The sequence below is a fragment of the Sarcophilus harrisii genome, chromosome 3, assembly GCF_902635505.1.
Source record: "Sarcophilus harrisii chromosome 3, mSarHar1.11, whole genome shotgun sequence".
Taxonomy (NCBI): domain Eukaryota; kingdom Metazoa; phylum Chordata; class Mammalia; order Dasyuromorphia; family Dasyuridae; genus Sarcophilus; species Sarcophilus harrisii.
In genome coordinates this window covers 8947681-8964329 of record NC_045428.1, presented here as the reverse complement: position 1 = coordinate 8964329, position 16649 = coordinate 8947681, and the positions used below count along the sequence as shown (strand labels likewise).

The following is a 16649-nucleotide window of genomic DNA, read 5'->3' as shown; positions in this document are numbered from 1 at the left end:
CGTTTGGTCCTCTCGCCAACCTGAGGAACTGGGTGCTGTTATCGCCTCCCACTTTACAGATGAGGAGAGCGAGAGCCCAGTGACTTGCCTAGAGCCCCCAGCTGGGGGAGATCCGAGGCTGGACTTGCGCTCAGATCTCCCTAACTGCAGAGCCAGCGATCTAACCAGTGCGCGCTCCGCTGCAGAAAGCTTGCGAGCCAGCACACCGCCTCTGGGCCTCCCAGAGCAGTGAGGATATTATTGAGATCCCAACTATATGGGCACAAAGCTGGCTGAGAGAGGTCCCCAAGGAAGGGAAGTCTCGAACCCACCACCCCTTCGTGATTTCAGTTATAATGCTCTCCAAGAAAAGCAGACCCCCTTCCTGCCTCAGACCTACTTCCTGGTACCATTCCCGGGGCACCCCAAACCCTGCTCTAGGTGCCCCCGCCCCCTTGTCTCTCAAATCCTGCTGGTCTCTGTCTTCCCCCTGGAGCTGCAAGTCTAGGGAGGCCTCAGCCCCACCCTCCTGACCGACCCTGGTCTGGACTGGGCAGGGGAAGGACTCACCCTCCCTTTCTCCGGCACAAACCATGTCACCGGTGACTCTCCGATGGATGTTGCTGTACGCCTTCTGGCAGACTTCCCGGCTGACTATGGGCACCTCAATCTGGAACAGAGGTACTTTGTTAGAAAAGGTGGGGGGCTCAGGCTGCTTGGTCAGTCACTGTCTAAGGGGCTCCTGGTCTAGAACGTGAGGCGCCTGTGAGGGCCCCGAGCTCAATGGCTACTGCCTCTGGCTCGTAGGAGAGAGAAGGGCATGCGGCTGCTGCTGCTAAGGGACTGAGGGGAACTGATAAGTGATTCATTATTATAAAGCCTGTTGCAAGAGGGCCGTGTGTCAGACATGCTGAACTATTAGCAAAGGGCCCTGTGTATGTGTGTGTATCTGTGTGTGCATATACGTGTGCATACGTGTCTCTATGTGTGCTCATGTGTACGTGTATGTGTGTTTGTGTGTGTGTGTGTTTGTGTGTGTGTGTGTGTGAGCACAAGGTCACAGACTCTCAGAAGGAAGGGGACCTTGGCGGCACCAGTCTGAGATGTTCTGGTCAGGTCAGGACTCCCCTTTACACCTTCCCTGATCAGAGCTCATCCAGCCTCTACTCAGAGACCTCCAGTGACGGTGACCTCACTCTCTCCCATCACGACTTCTTTCCCTCAGGATGGAGGACGTTCCCTCTCATGCACTGTCTGGGTCACTTCTGTCCTGCAGAGCCAGGATGGGCAGAAGTGGGACTCGGACCCAGGGCTTTTTGTCTGGATGGTCTCGTCACTAATACGTCCCCCCACCGCTCAGTGTCAGGGCTAACTCTGGTTCTCTGTCGCACTGACTGATGCTTCTTCTGCCCTCCGGCTCTAAGAGGGATAAATCGAATTCCTCCCCAGTGCCGCGGGCAGCTCGGAGTGTGATGGGGGTGCTGACTCTGGAGATGGGAACGCCTGAGTTCAAATCCAGCTGCAGACACGTACTAGCTGTGGCTCTGTCTGCCTTGCTTATCTGTAACATGATTCTGGAAGGAAATAGCAAACCATTCCAGTACCTTTGCCAAGAAAACCCCAAGTGGGGTCACAAAGAGTCAGACATTTAAGTCAATACTTAAAGAAATTAATTCAAGCTGTTCACCGGAAGGTAAAACGCCGAAGCTGAAGCTTAAATACTTGGGTCACATAACGAGAAGATGGGATTTATTGGAAAAGTCCCAGGTGTGGGGAAAGACAGAAGGAAAAGAGAGAAGGGATTGGCAGAGGATGAGATGGAGAGTGTCACCCTTGTGCTCACTTTGCCATCTTGACTCCTGATAGTGTCATGGAAATAGTGTCCATGACATTGGACAGACCTGGAGAGTTGTAAAGGATAAAAGGACCTGCCATGTGATGGTCTGTGGGGTCATGAAGAGTAGGACAGGCACAAATGGCTGAGAAACAGACACACACTTCTCCTATCTTCCCTTCTCAAGGCTCTATTTCTCTGCTTTTTTTTTTTTTTTTTTTTTTTACTTATTTAACTTATTTTTACTCATTTTACTTATTTCATGTCTCTTTAAGGCCAGTGAGTCATCATGGCTACAATGAATGGGGTCACTGAGGAGTCCCCAGAAGCCTCACTGATGGGCAAGGCTCATTAATAGCTGCAGATCCAAGCCCCTGATTCCAGGAGGAGCTTTCTGGATCACCAAGGAAAAGGGCATCACCTGAGGGCTCATGCTGACTAAGACTCAGGGCTCCAATGGGCTTTGTTAGCTGAATTCAGTGGGAAGTAAAGCAGATTTCCCATGATTCCCTTTCCTCCAAGCCTCCTTTCTGTCCTGCTGCCTCACTCCCCTCCTCTCCTCTCCTTAAGGAAAGCTCTAGTGCAGGAACACTGACTATCCCATGGGTGTCTGCTGCCCACGGGAGAAGTTGAAGGTCACCTCCATCAGGAACTCAGGGAGCCTATTCAGGGGCTGCTTCCCCCAGCCACTCACGAGAACCATGGTACCTGGAAGTGGGAGAAGAAGGTGTATGAACATGGAAACTCAGCTTTCATTACTCTCTTGCCAGGGAGGAACTAATTCCCTTCCCGAAGGAAAAAAGCATTGAGGAGAATTGGAAGGTGTTTGGTGGAGTCTCCCGGGGATCAATGGTGGGCATGAGGCCTTCAGCAAGGGAAAAAGCATCGAGGAGAATTTCAGGGTCTCTAGTGGAGCATCCCGGGGATCACTGAAGTGGGCGTTGGGAAATCCCCCCACAAATGGGTACCTTCCTGGGGGGGCTCCTCCGGGAGGCAGATGGGCATCACATAGTCATTCAGCACTGGCTCTTCCAGAAGCTCTATGAGAGCCAGGTCGTTCTCCAAGGTGGCCGCCTTGTAGGATGGATGGAAGGTGACGCTCTTTGCCCGGAACTGCTGCTCTGTGGCGTCCTTCTTTTGGGTCATGTGCTTGCCTAGAGGGAAAGAAGGAAAGAAAGGTTCATTTGGAGGAGGCTCCTGCCCCGGGAGGTCTGCGGCCGTTGCTGTCTCTCCCCTATCACCACGTTCACCCGGGACCTGTTAGAGCTGGGGAACGCAGAGGATGCAGGGTCAGGGGATGGAATGGGGCTTAATCGGCTAATCTCCTTTCCCAGTCCCAGCCACGGAAGGGAGACGCCATCAGCCCAAGATCGAAAAGAAGGCTTGGCTTTAAGAGCAAACCCTGGCTACGGGCGGCTGGGAGGCCTTCTGCCCCCCACAGATTTCTCCTCCTGGCTCCGTGACGTCTGAAAGTCCAGCCCAGTGTCTGGTTATCAAGTCCGTTCTCTGATAAAATTAAAAAATCCTTCTGGTACCTAGATGTGGGAGTGACCTCACCTGGAAGTAGAAATTCTAGGGTCAAGACAGAGGGCTGGAGGAGCTTACCCACGGGTAGTTTTAGCCAATAGAATGGAAGCTCCCTGAGGGCAAGAGCTGGATGAGTGAGTCTTTGTCTCGAGCCCCCAGCGTGGGCTCCTTGACTGCCTCAGTCCCGTTCTCTCACTCTACAGAGGAGGAAACCTGAGGCCCGGGAGAAGAAGGGATTTGCCCACAGGAGGAGAGGGCCCAGTTCTCTGACTGATCCTCGAACTCTCCCCACCATCTTTTGTACTTGTGCATTCCCGGGGGCGGCTAATGCTTTAAGCCCTTTCAGGCTCTTTTTCTAGCTCCTAGCCTGTTTTCTGCAGGCATATGGCACTGCACTGCGCTGGGCAGGTAGTGTATTTTTTTTAAACAAATTGAAGGTGGGTGAGAACCCTGGGCCATTTCCCCCCCCAGCACATGCTCATATTGCATCACATTTTTGGAAATCTCACAATATTTCAAACTTATTATATATATATATATATATATATATATACACACACATATATATACACCATATTCTTCTAATATGTATATATAATATACAAATAATAAATCACATATATACACAACATATAGTAATACTACATGTTACATACTAATGATCTATTTTATACACAAATCATATATATTATAGACTAATAATATGTACTATATACTAATAATACACAGATACATGTGTGATACTATTAACAGGTGCTAATTATATATACTCTATATAGTATATATAGTACATAATATACTATATATAATACATACCATATATAGTTCCTACTATGTTATATATAGTATGTACTGCACTGTATATAATACATACTGTACTATATATAATACATACCATATATAGTACAATACACTACATTAGAGACTAGAGATTGATTAATAATATAACACAATAATGATACAATTAACAATCACGCATTGAATACATGGTTAAGTCTCGTCACAAGAATAATTGGGGATTAGTGTCCCCATAGATTCGGGCCGTGGCCGCTCACCCAGGATGACTCTGATGTCAGCGAGAGGGAGGTGGTCGGCGCTGGTCAGCGGGGCGCTCTCGAACTCCAGGGGCTGGTGCAGGCAGTGGGCGGCCGTCACGATCCACCTGTTTCCTGGAGACAAAAGCGCCGGGCTGTGTGGCGAGGGCGGCCGGTGAGGACGGGGAGCAGCCCCTCCCCGCCTTTCTCCGGCCGCTTCCCGGTCATGAAGGCCCCTGGTTCTGCCCAGTACGGTGAGAGCTGTGGTTCTTTCCCTAGGTCCATCCCACAAGCCCCGGCATCCGGAGGAAGGCAAGGAGTGGCCCGCCGCCGGCCGGGGCCCGGGGAGACTTTGGGGAAGGTTGGGACCAGCACCGGACAGAGAAGCCAGTGCCCGCTTCCTGCCGCTCTGGGCCCCCGGCTCCTCCGGGCCTTCTCGGGCCAGGTTCTGCCCGTCCTTTGTTTCAAAAGGTCCGGAGACGGGGGAACCACGGAGTGTCTGGCTCTGGAAGGTAATCCCTTACTCAGAAAAACAGGCCAGGTTAAGGGCTGGCAGGAGGGAAAGGAGGGACAGGCCTGATAGCTGGGCACCTGCAGGAAAGGTTTCAGATGGGAAAGGATGCTCAAGTGAGCTTTGGATTCTGGGAGGCAAACCCCAGAGATGGAGAATGGAGGAAGGAGGTGGGAGGGGCACAGCCGGGGTAAAGGCCCGGAGGGAGCAGATGCCGCAAATGGCAGTGTGGGGGAATCACAGGCAGGTCACCCTCCAATGAGCCTCAGTTTCCTCTCCTAAAAATGGGCATGAAATGCCCGAGTGCCCACCCCAGTGCTTGTGAACTTGAAAGGGTGATCCAAAGTCGGCTGTTGTTGTTATGCTCCTTCTGAACCTTGAATGCTTCTCGTGGGTCTGAGTCCCCCCTTGCCATTGGCCCTTCCCAAAGGGCTGTGCTCCCTCTTGGACCCCTCCCTTCTGGTGCTGCCATCCCCGGGGGGTGTCCTCGTGGCTGCGGGCCTGGCCGGGCTGACTGGCTCCCTCTTGGATGCCCTGGAGAGCAGCAGCCTTCCTATTCCCCGCCAGCCACTCCTGCTCCTGTGGCTGACAATCTTCCCCCCTCCCCCTGCCGCCTTTTCCTGTATTAAGCAATCATCTTCCACATGGATTGAGGGCTCCCACCCTGCCTCCCTTGGGACCTGGCCTGCACCCAACCTTCCAGCTATTTTCAGCATCGCTCCCTTTCCTGTGCTTTTTGATCCAGTCAAACCCATCCTCCCCGTCCTCCCTCGCAGTCCTCCTATCTCCATCCCCAAGCCTTTGTCCTGGCAGTGCCCAGTGCCTGGAGCACCCTCACTCCTCCCTCCACCTCCCAGAAGCTCTTTCCTCCGGGCCTTTACCCCGGCTGTGCCCCCCGCCTCCTTCCTCCATCTGCTGCCTCCAGGTCTTTCCCAGAAGCCACAGCTTAACTGCCTCCTGCGGGAGCCCATCCGGACCCTCTTTGGATTCTCTCTAGATTCTTTCTGGATTCTTTTCGGATTCTCTCCAGACCCTCTCCGCTGCTCCCCTTCCTCCCACTTGCCATGAATTTATTCTCGCTGGAAGGAGCCCCCCCATCTTGCTGGGAGGACCCCCCCATCTGGCGGCCCAGCTGTGGCCCTGGCCAGACAGTCCCGCAGCGGAAGCTGGGTCGGGCCGCTCTGACCATGCTCCCTGGCCAGGGGGCCGGCCCGGATGCACGGGGAGCTGACGTCCTCACTTCTGACTGGGCTCCCTGGGAGCCAGAATGGGCCGATTAGCCCACGGGTCTCAGCACAGAACCACCAGAACCCTCACTTGGGGTGCCCCAGGTGTGGAGGGGACCCTCCTCTCCCTCATGCTCAAGAAGGAAGGAAACAAGCCCTCATTAAACGCCTGCGCTGAGCGGGGACCTCGCAAGCTCTTTACAGAAAGCGCCTCTCCTGGCTTCCCAAAAGCCCCGAGTGGGAGATATTATTGCTGTGTCTTTCTTGCTTTGCTGGGGCTTAAAATACAGGGAAGTGCTCCTCAGGCCAGAGAGGATTGTGGGTATGTGCGTGCTGCCCGGGACCCAGAAGAGGGGATGACCATCTGGATGCTCTGAGATGTAGGGAAAGAGCATCGGGGCTGGGGTAGGGGCTCCATCCCCTCCCATGGGGCCGCTTGCTCAGCCTGAATCCTCCGAGCTGGACGCCCACCTCCTGGCTCTCCTTCCTTGCCTCATCTCGGCCTTTTCACTGGCAGGTCTCAGCCCAAACCCCTCCCTCTACAAAGGGACCGTCCAGCAATGCTGTAGCTGCCCCAACAGCCACACAATGGCTGATCCCGTCCCTGTCTCCTCGGTGAGCCTTTCCTCTCCATCGGGGGAATCTGTGGGGCGGGGGACGGAGCCCCAGGCCCAAGTCGGGGAGCCTTGAGCTCAAATCCTGCATCACACACTTCCTGCGGGGCCACAGAGGGGTTACTTAACCCCTGCCTCAGTTTACTCAACTGTCCAATGGGGATAATAACAGCATCTACCTCCCAAGGTTATTGTGAAGATCATGATATAATAATTGTGATTGCCAGTGTCTGGCACATAACCCTACATTAGTGTTAGTTACTTAATTATTACTATAGTGTCGGTTCTGCAGTCAGGGAGATCTGAATTCAAAGAGATTTGCTAACTGTGTGACCCTGAACTTTGTGCCTCAGTTTCTTTATTGGCAAAAATAGGGATAATGACATCATTTACCTGTCAAGGTCATTGTAAGGATGATTAGACAATAAATGTAAAGCCCTTAGCATAGGGCCTGGCACATAGTAAGAACCATATAGATAAAGGTTGGCCATTATTATTATGATTATTTCTTGTGCTGGGCCTGAAGTGTTTGCCTCAGTTTCCTTAATTGTGAGATGGGCAGACCGGCGGTGCGTACCTGGAAGGACAGCTGACCAAATGAGATCACGTGTTTAAGAAGCACTGGGCACTGTCCCTGGTCCATAACAATAAAAATGTGGGTTCTCCCCCCTTCTCCCTCCTCTCTTATTCTGTGAGTTCCCCGCCACGGCTCTGGGGTCCAGCTCTGGGTCTGGGGTCCCGTAGTCCATGGTCGAAGAAGTGAGGTCGGCCCCTTTCCGCTCTGGCTCTGAATTCTTTCTGCTCTCTGTGTTTGGGACTTCATTAAGGTGAGCGTCCCCTCCCCAGTGCGGGGCCCAGCCCTCTGCGAGCCGGTAGATATTACGAGGTGCCGCAGCTGTGTGGCGATGAGCCCTCTCCATCTGGGCCCGTCACTGAGCCTGTCCCCAGGGCCCGGCCGACTGGAGGCTCTCCTGGAGCCTGCACCCTGCGGCCTGGCCCGGGGAAGCCTGCTGTCACGCCCAAGACATGAAGGGGCGTGGGGGATCTTTGGGGAGACCATCTGGTCTCCAGTTCTGTCACCGTGGCTCACTCCTTTAGGAGATGAGCTCCACACTTAGCTCATCTTTCACCTGGGGAACCCCCCTGGGCTTTTCTGCTTTCCTGCTCCCTCTTGGAGTCACCCATCCATGGGTCCAAGGGGGTCTAGTCCAGCCCCCTCCCCCCAGGGGCCCAGGGATAGGAGGCATCTTCCCACAGCATGGCAGTGGCCCAGTCTTGGGTCCCCCCATGGAGGAGGCCAGGGAGCCCCCTCTGGGTTATGAGTTCTCAGGGAAGGGGTTGGAGGCTACGACCTTGTGAGCTCTGAAAGGTCGGGAGGATCCCAGAGCCCCTGAGCTCGGGCTGTCCCAGCCCCGGGTTAGTGACTGGCCCGGTCCAGGTTCCCAGAGAGGCGAGGGCCGGCCTTCAGGACTGAGCCTCAGCTCCCTGGGGAGGGAACCAGCTCGGTCTGGGTCCCTGACCCCAGGCCCGGCAGTGGGACCAGAGGCCGCTCCTGCTTTGGCTTCAGTGAATGCTCTAGAGAGTGCACGACCCCTTCCTGAAAGCTAACTGTTGCTAGGGTCCCGGGACCCACCGTTGTGCGTGTGAAGCTACCCAGTGGGGGCCTGGGGATGCTGGGAAAGGAACACCCCCAAGCCTTTCAGGTTCCTGGTGCTCCTCGAGGGACCGATGTCGCCGCCCTGACTCAGGGACGGAATGGGCATTTATGTAGCCCCACTATGGGCTAGCTCATTTGATCCCCACAACAACCCTACAAAGTAAGTGCTACTATTATCCCCACTTTACAGCTGAGAAAACTGAGGCAAACTGGATTAAGGAGCTTGCCCGCGCTCACACAGTTGGGAAGTGTTCATTTGAATCCCGGCCTGTACCTCTGGGAGCGTGAGACCCAAGGATATTGTTTCACATCAATAGGACTAGATTTGGAGCCAGAAGGGCCTCTGAGGTCTCTCCAGTCAGATCTGACGGGCTCTAATTTTTCAGGTAAAGAAACGGAGGCTTTTGGCTTCCTTGGAGGCTCCCTCCTATGGGAAGCCTTCCAGCCCCCCGCCCTTTGTTACGTTCTTCCCTCCCACAGTTTATTAGTTTACACATCATGTCCCTTGGCAGGGTGAGAGTCCTCAGGGCAGCTTGTGCCCGTTACCCACCTTGGAGCCCCAGCATCGGGCGCAGACCAAGTATTTCATCAAAAAGGGCTGGATCAAATTAAATTGGGACAAGGCGGAAGCGTCTTTGGTCGCCGTGGAGAGCTGGCTCCCTGGGCGGGGGGTGGGGGGGGTCTGGGGTCGGGGACGTTCTCCCTGACTCCAAGCAGCCTCCAAGCACATCCAAGACAGACCCAGGCTCAGTCTAATCTCTTCAGGCGCCCCTGGACCAAGTGCCCCCTCCCCCGCTCCTTACCTAGGAGAGCACCCCCACAGAACGGTCGCCCATCCGTGAGCAGCATGGCGATCCACGGGGAGGTCCCCCTCTGGGCCGGGCGCCCACTGACTGTCCTGGACAGCAGCTGGTTGGAGAACTTGGGCCTTCCACACACTGTAGCCAGGGGAGGGAGGAAGAGAGTGAGGTGGTGGAGGCCCAGGGTGCGAGAGCAGGGCCCCGGGAGTCTCTCCCCCCCCTCAGCCATTCCCGCTGTTGCCCATTGCGGCCCCGTTCCTTTCCCCAGCGGGACCTCCTTCCCCTCCGCATGAGGACGTAGCACCCAGAATCCTCCAGGGAAGTTTGTTGCCACCAAGTTCCCCATCCTCCTCCTGGCCTGGAAAGGCTAATTCTGGGAGGAGCCGGGCCGGATCCTGGGGTCTGACTTCCACAGCACAGGCTGGGGGCTTGCGTTCCTTTCCCTCATCCAGCCTGCCTCTGTTTCCCCTCATCCAACCTGCCTCTGTTTCCCCTCATACTTTGACGGGCACCACCCCCGGAGACGCTGCCATCAGGGATCAAGGCCCTGGCGAGGCCTGGGGGAGACGAGTGCCCGGTGAATGGGCCTGCGGGAGCGGGGAGCTCTTGGCCGGGTGGGGCTCGGGGGTGTAAGTGGAGGCCCGCAGGTTCTCCCAGAACCACGGATGGGGCGGGGGGATCGAGGGACCCGGAAGGAGAGGAGGAGCTGAGAAAGCCCACAGAGTGGGGGGAGAAGCTGGGGCAGCAGGAGCGACCTCCAGCTTCTCCTGGCCTGAGCCAGATGAAGGGAAGAGGAGCTGCTGACCACAGCCCCCTGGGGGGGGGCCTCAGAGCCCCCCATGCCATGGGGGTCCCTGTCGACAGTGACAGGGGCCAGGTCCCTGATGCTCTAGGGGCTGTGGGTCCATGGTCCAGCGTGGAGAGATGTCTCAGCCCCTCATTCTGTGCTAACCTAACACCCACTGCGGCCACCTTCTGGGGGGCTTCCAGCCCCAGCCTGACACCGTCTCCCCCGGAGGCACAGGGGCCCTCACAGGGGATCTAGCCCAGTCTCCTTTTCCAGAAGGGACAATGGAGGCACAAAGTGGCTTCCAAAGCTCGGCAGGTTACTCACTCCCCACTCTGCCCTGTGCAGTGGGTGTGGATCTGGCTCCTCTGGGGAGAAGCGTTCAGAGTGCGAATTCTGGCCTGTCACTTCCCAGCTGGACGACCTTGGGCAGGGCACAGAACTTGCCGTGCCTCAGTTTCCCAATCTGTACAATGAAGGGTTTGGCCAATAACGTGCTAGGCGTGTCCTCGGGGTCCTAGAACAGAACTGCACCTGCCCCGTGTCTGTTCAGAGGGACTTTATTCCCACCTCAGTCCCCGAGGAAAGGAGCCGGGGAAACTTAAGCCATGGAGTACAAAATGCAGGGACCCCCAGTGGGTGGAGGCTGGTGCTCGTGCGCTTGGGAGGCAGAGGGTGTTTGTCACCAGCTTAGGGAGCCTCTGGCCTGGGGTCTCTGTCACGTTCTCTGGCAGGGGCACGAGCGTGAGGGTCTGGGCTGGACCCCTGAGCCCTTCCCAGCGTGGGAGTCAGTCTGGGGTCCCATCTCCCTGGCTCTGGGTCCCTGGAGGGGGTTGAGGTCGAGGTCGCAAGGACAAGCAAGAATGGAGGCCTGAGGGGGACCTCTGGGAGGGGCGTCTCTGCTCGCCTGGACCTAAGGCCCCGCAGGCCCTTGGAAAGGAGGGGGCCGCCTTCCCCCAGTAAGGTGGCGAGGCTGAGGCTGTTCCTGGTGGAGAAGAGGATCATGGGAGGCCCCTCCAAAGTCGGTCTTCTGGTCCAAAGCTCCTGTTCTACGATGACGTGTCGGGTGGCTTGGGAAGGTCCCACTGGGGGCCAGAGGCAGGGATGCTGGCAAGAGCAGAGCCCAGCCCATGGGCTCCCGGGAGGGCGCTGGTGAAGGAGGCGCCGCAGAAGGGATGGTGAAGGAGCCAGGAGGGATCAGGGCTAGGGCCTTCACTACTGGCCTGTTATACGGGTACACGACATGGGCTGGGGGTGAAATTGGGCTGGACCATCTCAGGCCCCAGACACTGCCTGTATGCCCCCCAGGGGGGGGGCCTCTGCCTGGGGTCCCGAACTTCAGGGCAGGATGGGCCAGTGAGCCGAGATACCCCTTCTGCTATTCAGGGGTAAAGGAGTCAAGGGAAGGCGGGGTCTAGCTGAACCCCACTAAATGGGTATCTTGGGAAATCTGGATCCCACCCCCCCCACTGTGTTCTACAAAGTCTTGGAACCCAAAGAACAGTAAGAAGGTAGAACAGAGGAAGTCGGCTGAAGGACGCTGGAGGGCCCAGTGACCCCAGCAGCGTGCCCCGGAAGGGCTTGCCAAGGGGTGGGTACAGTGAAAGCCCGGGCCCCCAGCTTTCTGAGAGATCCCCCTGGGAGGGAGGGCGGCCCTCTTGGGATTTTAATTCCACATCCGCAGAGGAAGCCCAGCTGGGATGGGCGTGGTATTGGGGTACACCTCCTGCTTAGGGGTGGGGGGAGGAAATCAGAGTTGCCAGGAACAGCCAGGACCCCTGCCAGGCTGCAAGGGGCTCATTGCTCAGCCCCCCCCCCTTCGGCCTGCGGGGAGCCCAGCTGGGACTGGCATGGTGAGTGGTATTGGGGTACACCTCCTGCTTGGGGGCGGGGGGGAAATCAGAGTTGCCAGGAGCAGCCAGGACCCCTGCCAGGCCGTGAGGGGTTCATTGCTCGGCACCCCCGCCTTAGGCCTGCGGGGAGCCCAGCTGGGACAGGTGTGGCGAGTGGTGTTGGGGTACACCTCCTGGTTAGGGGAAATCAGAGTTGCCAGGAGTAGCCAGGACCCCTGCCAGGGGCTCACCGCTCGCCCCGCCCCTGGGCCCGCGGGGAGCCCAGCTGGGACCCCACCCAGGCCACATAGTTGGAGACTTTGGTGTAGACGCCGTACACCTGCTTGCTGCCGCACTCCTCGGGGCCGCCCCACGACACGAGCCCCTGGGCCACCCAGCGCCGGCTCAGCGGGTCCTGGATGACGAAGGCCCCCCCGCTGTCGCCCAGGCAGGTGTCCTTGCCACCCTCGAAGTAGCCGGCGCAGAACATGTTCTCGGTGACGCTGTAGTTGCCCGAGCGGGACTCGTAGCTGGCCTTGCACTCGGCGTGGAGGACCACGGGCAGCTTCACATACTGGAGCACGTCGGACAGGGTGCGCATGCCGCTGCTGAGGACCTCGTCCACGGTCACGTTGGGATTGGAGATGCCCCAGCCAGCCACCAGGCCCAGCGTGTGGGGCAGCGGCCCCTCGGGCTCTGGGCCGGGCAGGCAGACGGGCAAGACACGGGGCCCCAGGGCCACGGGCTCCCGCAGTTGCACCAGCGCGATGTCGTGGTTGTAGTTCTGGATGTCGAAGTCGGGGTGCAGCACCACGCGGGCTGCTGTGCGGTTCACTGCCCCTGCCTTGTCCCGGACGTCGTGAAGCCCCAGGTAGACGGTGACATGCTCCCTGGAGACGGGGATGACGGTGTTGTCCCTCCGCTGGGAGCGCAGCACATGGGCCGCCGTCAGGACCCAGGACTCAGAGAGGAGGGCCCCGCTCCCGAACCACTTGTCATTGGGCACCCGGGATGTGTCCTCCACCACGATCAGGGCCTGCCAGGGGAAGAAGCCCGGCTCCGCATTGCGGCCCCCGATGATCCTCTTGACCAGGGTGGGCAGGGAGTGGGAGGGCTTACCACACACTGCAGAGGGAGGAGGGGGAGCGAGAGAAACAAAGAAACCAGGTCACCCAAAGCAGCCCGGGGGCGCAGAACCCCCCAGCGACACCACACGGACCATAGATTATGCCACCCTGAGGAATGGTCAGCCCTGGTCCGGCTCCCGTCCTCTCCTTTCTCCATTCTGGACCGATAAAGGGAGAGAGTCACTGATGGTTCTCACTGCTCCGAGGGAGCACTGAGAAATGGAGGGTGAGCAATGGGCCGGGCCGGGGGGGTCCCTAAGCGTTTTTTGTGTCCTTTTAGACACATTGCCTTTGGATTTTCTTTTGGGCAATGTTGGCTGCATTAGCCCAAATTCTCCTCAGGGCAGAGATTGATTCATTTTGTCTTTATATATATCTATATACTCACTAGCACAATGCTGAGCACACAGTAAGTGTTTAATAAATGCTTACTGAATTGAATTCAATGGTACTTCACTGAGTTAAGTTGGATAATAGGGTGGTGACCTCACAGTCCCTGAGAGGGGTAGGAGAGGGTACCTAGTATTTCAGAGCTGCCATCTCTAGGATAGGGCCAGAGCATCATGACTTACAGGCTAATGGACCCGAGGATTTCCAACCTCGCCTTCACCAGGAGGTTTTTCCAGAGCCTCCCCACCTTGTGCCTTGCTTCTAGGTGGGCACCTTCCTTCTATCTGGTATACAGATGTTTCCTCCTTTAGTTTCTGGAGGGCAGGGGTTATTATTCCTATTATTATTTTGGGGTTTCTTTGGATCCCACATGTTCAGTTCAGTGTCTGACATTTAATAAATACTTGTTATTGGATTGATTCTGACTCAATTCAAGTGCAGGAAAGGAGGATCTTTGGCAAGAGTAGCAGGGCTCTTAGACACTAATCTTTGACTTTTCTTTCTCCTGGGGACTCAGTTTCTCCATCTGTAAATGAGGGAGTACTATTTACCTCTTCTATTTCTCTGTGGCCTCCCATTCTCAGGAGCATAAATGAAAAAGTATCGGCCAGTTTCTTTCACTGAGACTCTAGAAATTGTGCGTGTGTGTGTGTGTGTGTGTGCTGGAAATAGAGGTGGCATTAAAGTCAGGGTGAATCCTGGTTTTTGCCTGTACATCTGTGTGATTTTGGGCATGTCAAAGGACTGCTGACTTAGAAGAGATATTAAAAGTTGTCTCTAATAACTTTTTAGTAGAATCTCTGGGGTTCTCTAAGTATACCATCATATTGTCTGCAAAGAGTGATAGTTTGGTTTCCTCATTACCTACTCTAATTCCTTTAATCTCTTTCTCAATTCTTATTGCCAAAGCTAGCATTTCTAATACAATATTGAATAGTAATGGTGATAGTGGGCAACCTTGTTTCACTCCTGATTTTATTGGGAATGGTTGCAGTTTGTCCTCATTGCATATATGCTTACTGATGGTTTTAAATAGATGCTACTCGTTATTTTAAGGAAAAGTCCATTTATTCCTATACTCCCAAGTGTTTTTAATAGGAATGGGTGTTGGATTTTATCAAATGCTTTTTCTGCATTGATTGAGATGATCATATGGTTTTTGTTAATTTGGTTATTAATATAGCCAATTATGTTGATGGTTTTCCTAATATTGAACCAGCCCTGTATTCCTGGTATAAATCCTACTTGATCATGGTGTATTATCCTGGGGATAATTTTCTGTAGTCTTTTTGCTAATATCTTATTTAAGATTTTGGCATCAGATATTAGAGGTTATCCAGTCTAGCCCGTTTAAGTTAGAGGGTGAGTCTCAGTTTCTCCACTGGTAAAAGAGAAGGGGAGGCTATTCTGTGACCACTAGGATTCCATCCAGTGGTGTCTCTGTAAGTCTGGAATTCCAGGCCAGCAAATGAAGCCAAGCCACAGTTTTCCCTCCCTCCAGGGTGATTCTGAGCACATGTCACATCTGGGACCAATCTCTCAGTGACACTCATTGGGCTACTTGTGTCTTCCCTGACCCTAGGCTGAATTAACTTGAGTTATCCCTTATCTGAGAGATTTTTCAGAGTGAGTAGAACACAACCTGCTTGAGAACAGGGATAGTTTAGTTTTTCTCTTTGTTCCTTTAAATTTCTTTCAGATCTGTGCTTTCTTTGGTGCCTGGGAAGTAGTAGGTGCTTAATAAATGCCTTTATTGGTGTAGAGTCTTCCTTTAAAGGGCTGAAACTCTGAATAGGTGCACTGGAATCAGACAACCTAGCACTTACGGCTAACTACCGATTGGACAATACTGTATTAACATCTGCTTGGAAAATGGCCCTTCCCACTATTCTGTGCTGGCTTGATCTTTTGGTGTATAAAGAGAATTGTGGGAAGGATTAGGGGTGGAGTAAGACAAGCCAGAGTCACTTTGGCCATGGACGAATAGAATAGAGGTCATGGAGAGCTTTTGTCCATTCCCTTTGAGACACTTTGAACTCGCTACATGGAGTCACACAGATTGTGGGTTGTCATGGGTCCACAGCCCTCAACATTCAGCTGCTTTGCATTTCCAAATTTAGCTGGGCTGCTTCCCAGGTAACGGACGTTTGGTCTGGAGCTGAGCCTGCTTTACAAAGCCCTCTTGGCCTTCCAGGACCCTACACTCCTCTGGTGTAGCCCGTGAAAACCCTGAATCATTTTAATGTGGAGCTGTGGCCACCTGATCATGGAAATCAGGTTTCATAAATGGCAAATTCAAGGAAAATCATAGCTGACATTTATCTAGTACTTTAAGGTTCAAGAGAGTTGACCAGGAAGTAGACATCATTATAACCCTCATTTTACAAATGAGGAGCTTGAGCACAGGGTTCACTCCAATGGAGTGAACATCGGAAGGCCTCAAACCCTGGCCACTTCTGACTCCAAGTTCAGAATTCACTCCCTCCAGTTGAAATTTAATAAAGTAGTCTCACAATTACAAAAACTCGTTTTTGTTAACTTAAAAAAAAACCTGACAAAATGACTTAAAAGTTTGGTAAAAAAGACAAAAAAAGCTGCTTTCCTGTATTGTCAGCCGTGAATTCAGATTATTTTCCCCTCTGTCCTTAGGAAGCTTCTTCCCTTTAAATAAAAGACAGCCCGCCAGATGGTTCCAGGCAGCTGAGCTCCTTTGGGCTGCCCCATGGTTATTTGACACTGTTTTCTAATCCCATTTCGATTTTGGCAGAGGGGATGTGAGCTAAGTCCAGAAAACATGGGTTGGAGGTGCTGACACTGGGTTTTCTTCATTTCAGAGTATGAGGAGGGCTGGCTAGCCTGGGGCCTGTGTGTGTTACATAGGTGAAGCTGAAATACAGAGGGGAGGACTGGCTAGCTCAGTCTGCTTCTGACCCAGGAGTCTCCGTCCTTGGTACGGACCATGTTGTCTAATGGCTCGGTCCACCCCGCCTAGCCTGTGCTTGCATGCACCAGTTAGTTCAGTCTGCCGGATCCTTGCTTGGTGAGGAGTGCCTTAGGGACTAAAGCAGAGGCCATGCAGCAGTATTCTGGGAAGTGACATCTCCTAGCAAGGGGGGTGGGGGATAACTGGGAAAGCTTGGCAGGGAGGCCTGAAGCCTGCCGGGTCTCAGGGAGCATGCTGGTGAAGGTCAAGGTGGATTTCCTGTTAATATAGATGCAGTCAGCAGATTAAATGTGTGTTATTGGGCGAGGACATGCCGAGTCGTGGAACTGGGCTGGATGCTGTGTTCGGGGCGGGGATGGGGGTGGCATAATCTAACAGCAATGATGC

The 16649-nt window shown here is 54.4% G+C and overlaps 1 protein-coding gene across 2 annotated transcripts in view; it reads right to left on the bottom strand.

Annotated features, from left to right (window-relative positions):
- MASP1 (mannan binding lectin serine peptidase 1) overlaps positions 1-16649 on the bottom strand; it is an 85231-nt gene that overhangs the window by 4017 nt on the left and 64565 nt on the right. Inside the window, exons 11-15 of one of the 2 annotated variants that reach the window (XM_031957443.1) lie at positions 9186-9320; positions 4396-4509; positions 2782-2967; positions 2454-2521; positions 550-649 (exon numbers count right to left, since the gene is read on the bottom strand). In XM_031957443.1, the coding sequence (XP_031813303.1) occupies positions 550-649; positions 2454-2521; positions 2782-2967; positions 4396-4509; positions 9186-9320 (603 nt within the window). Of the gene's footprint in view, positions 1-549; positions 650-2453; positions 2522-2781; positions 2968-4395; positions 4510-9185; positions 9321-11267; positions 12927-16649 lie in introns of those variants that run through there. The other variant, XM_031957442.1, reaches the window with a different exon arrangement.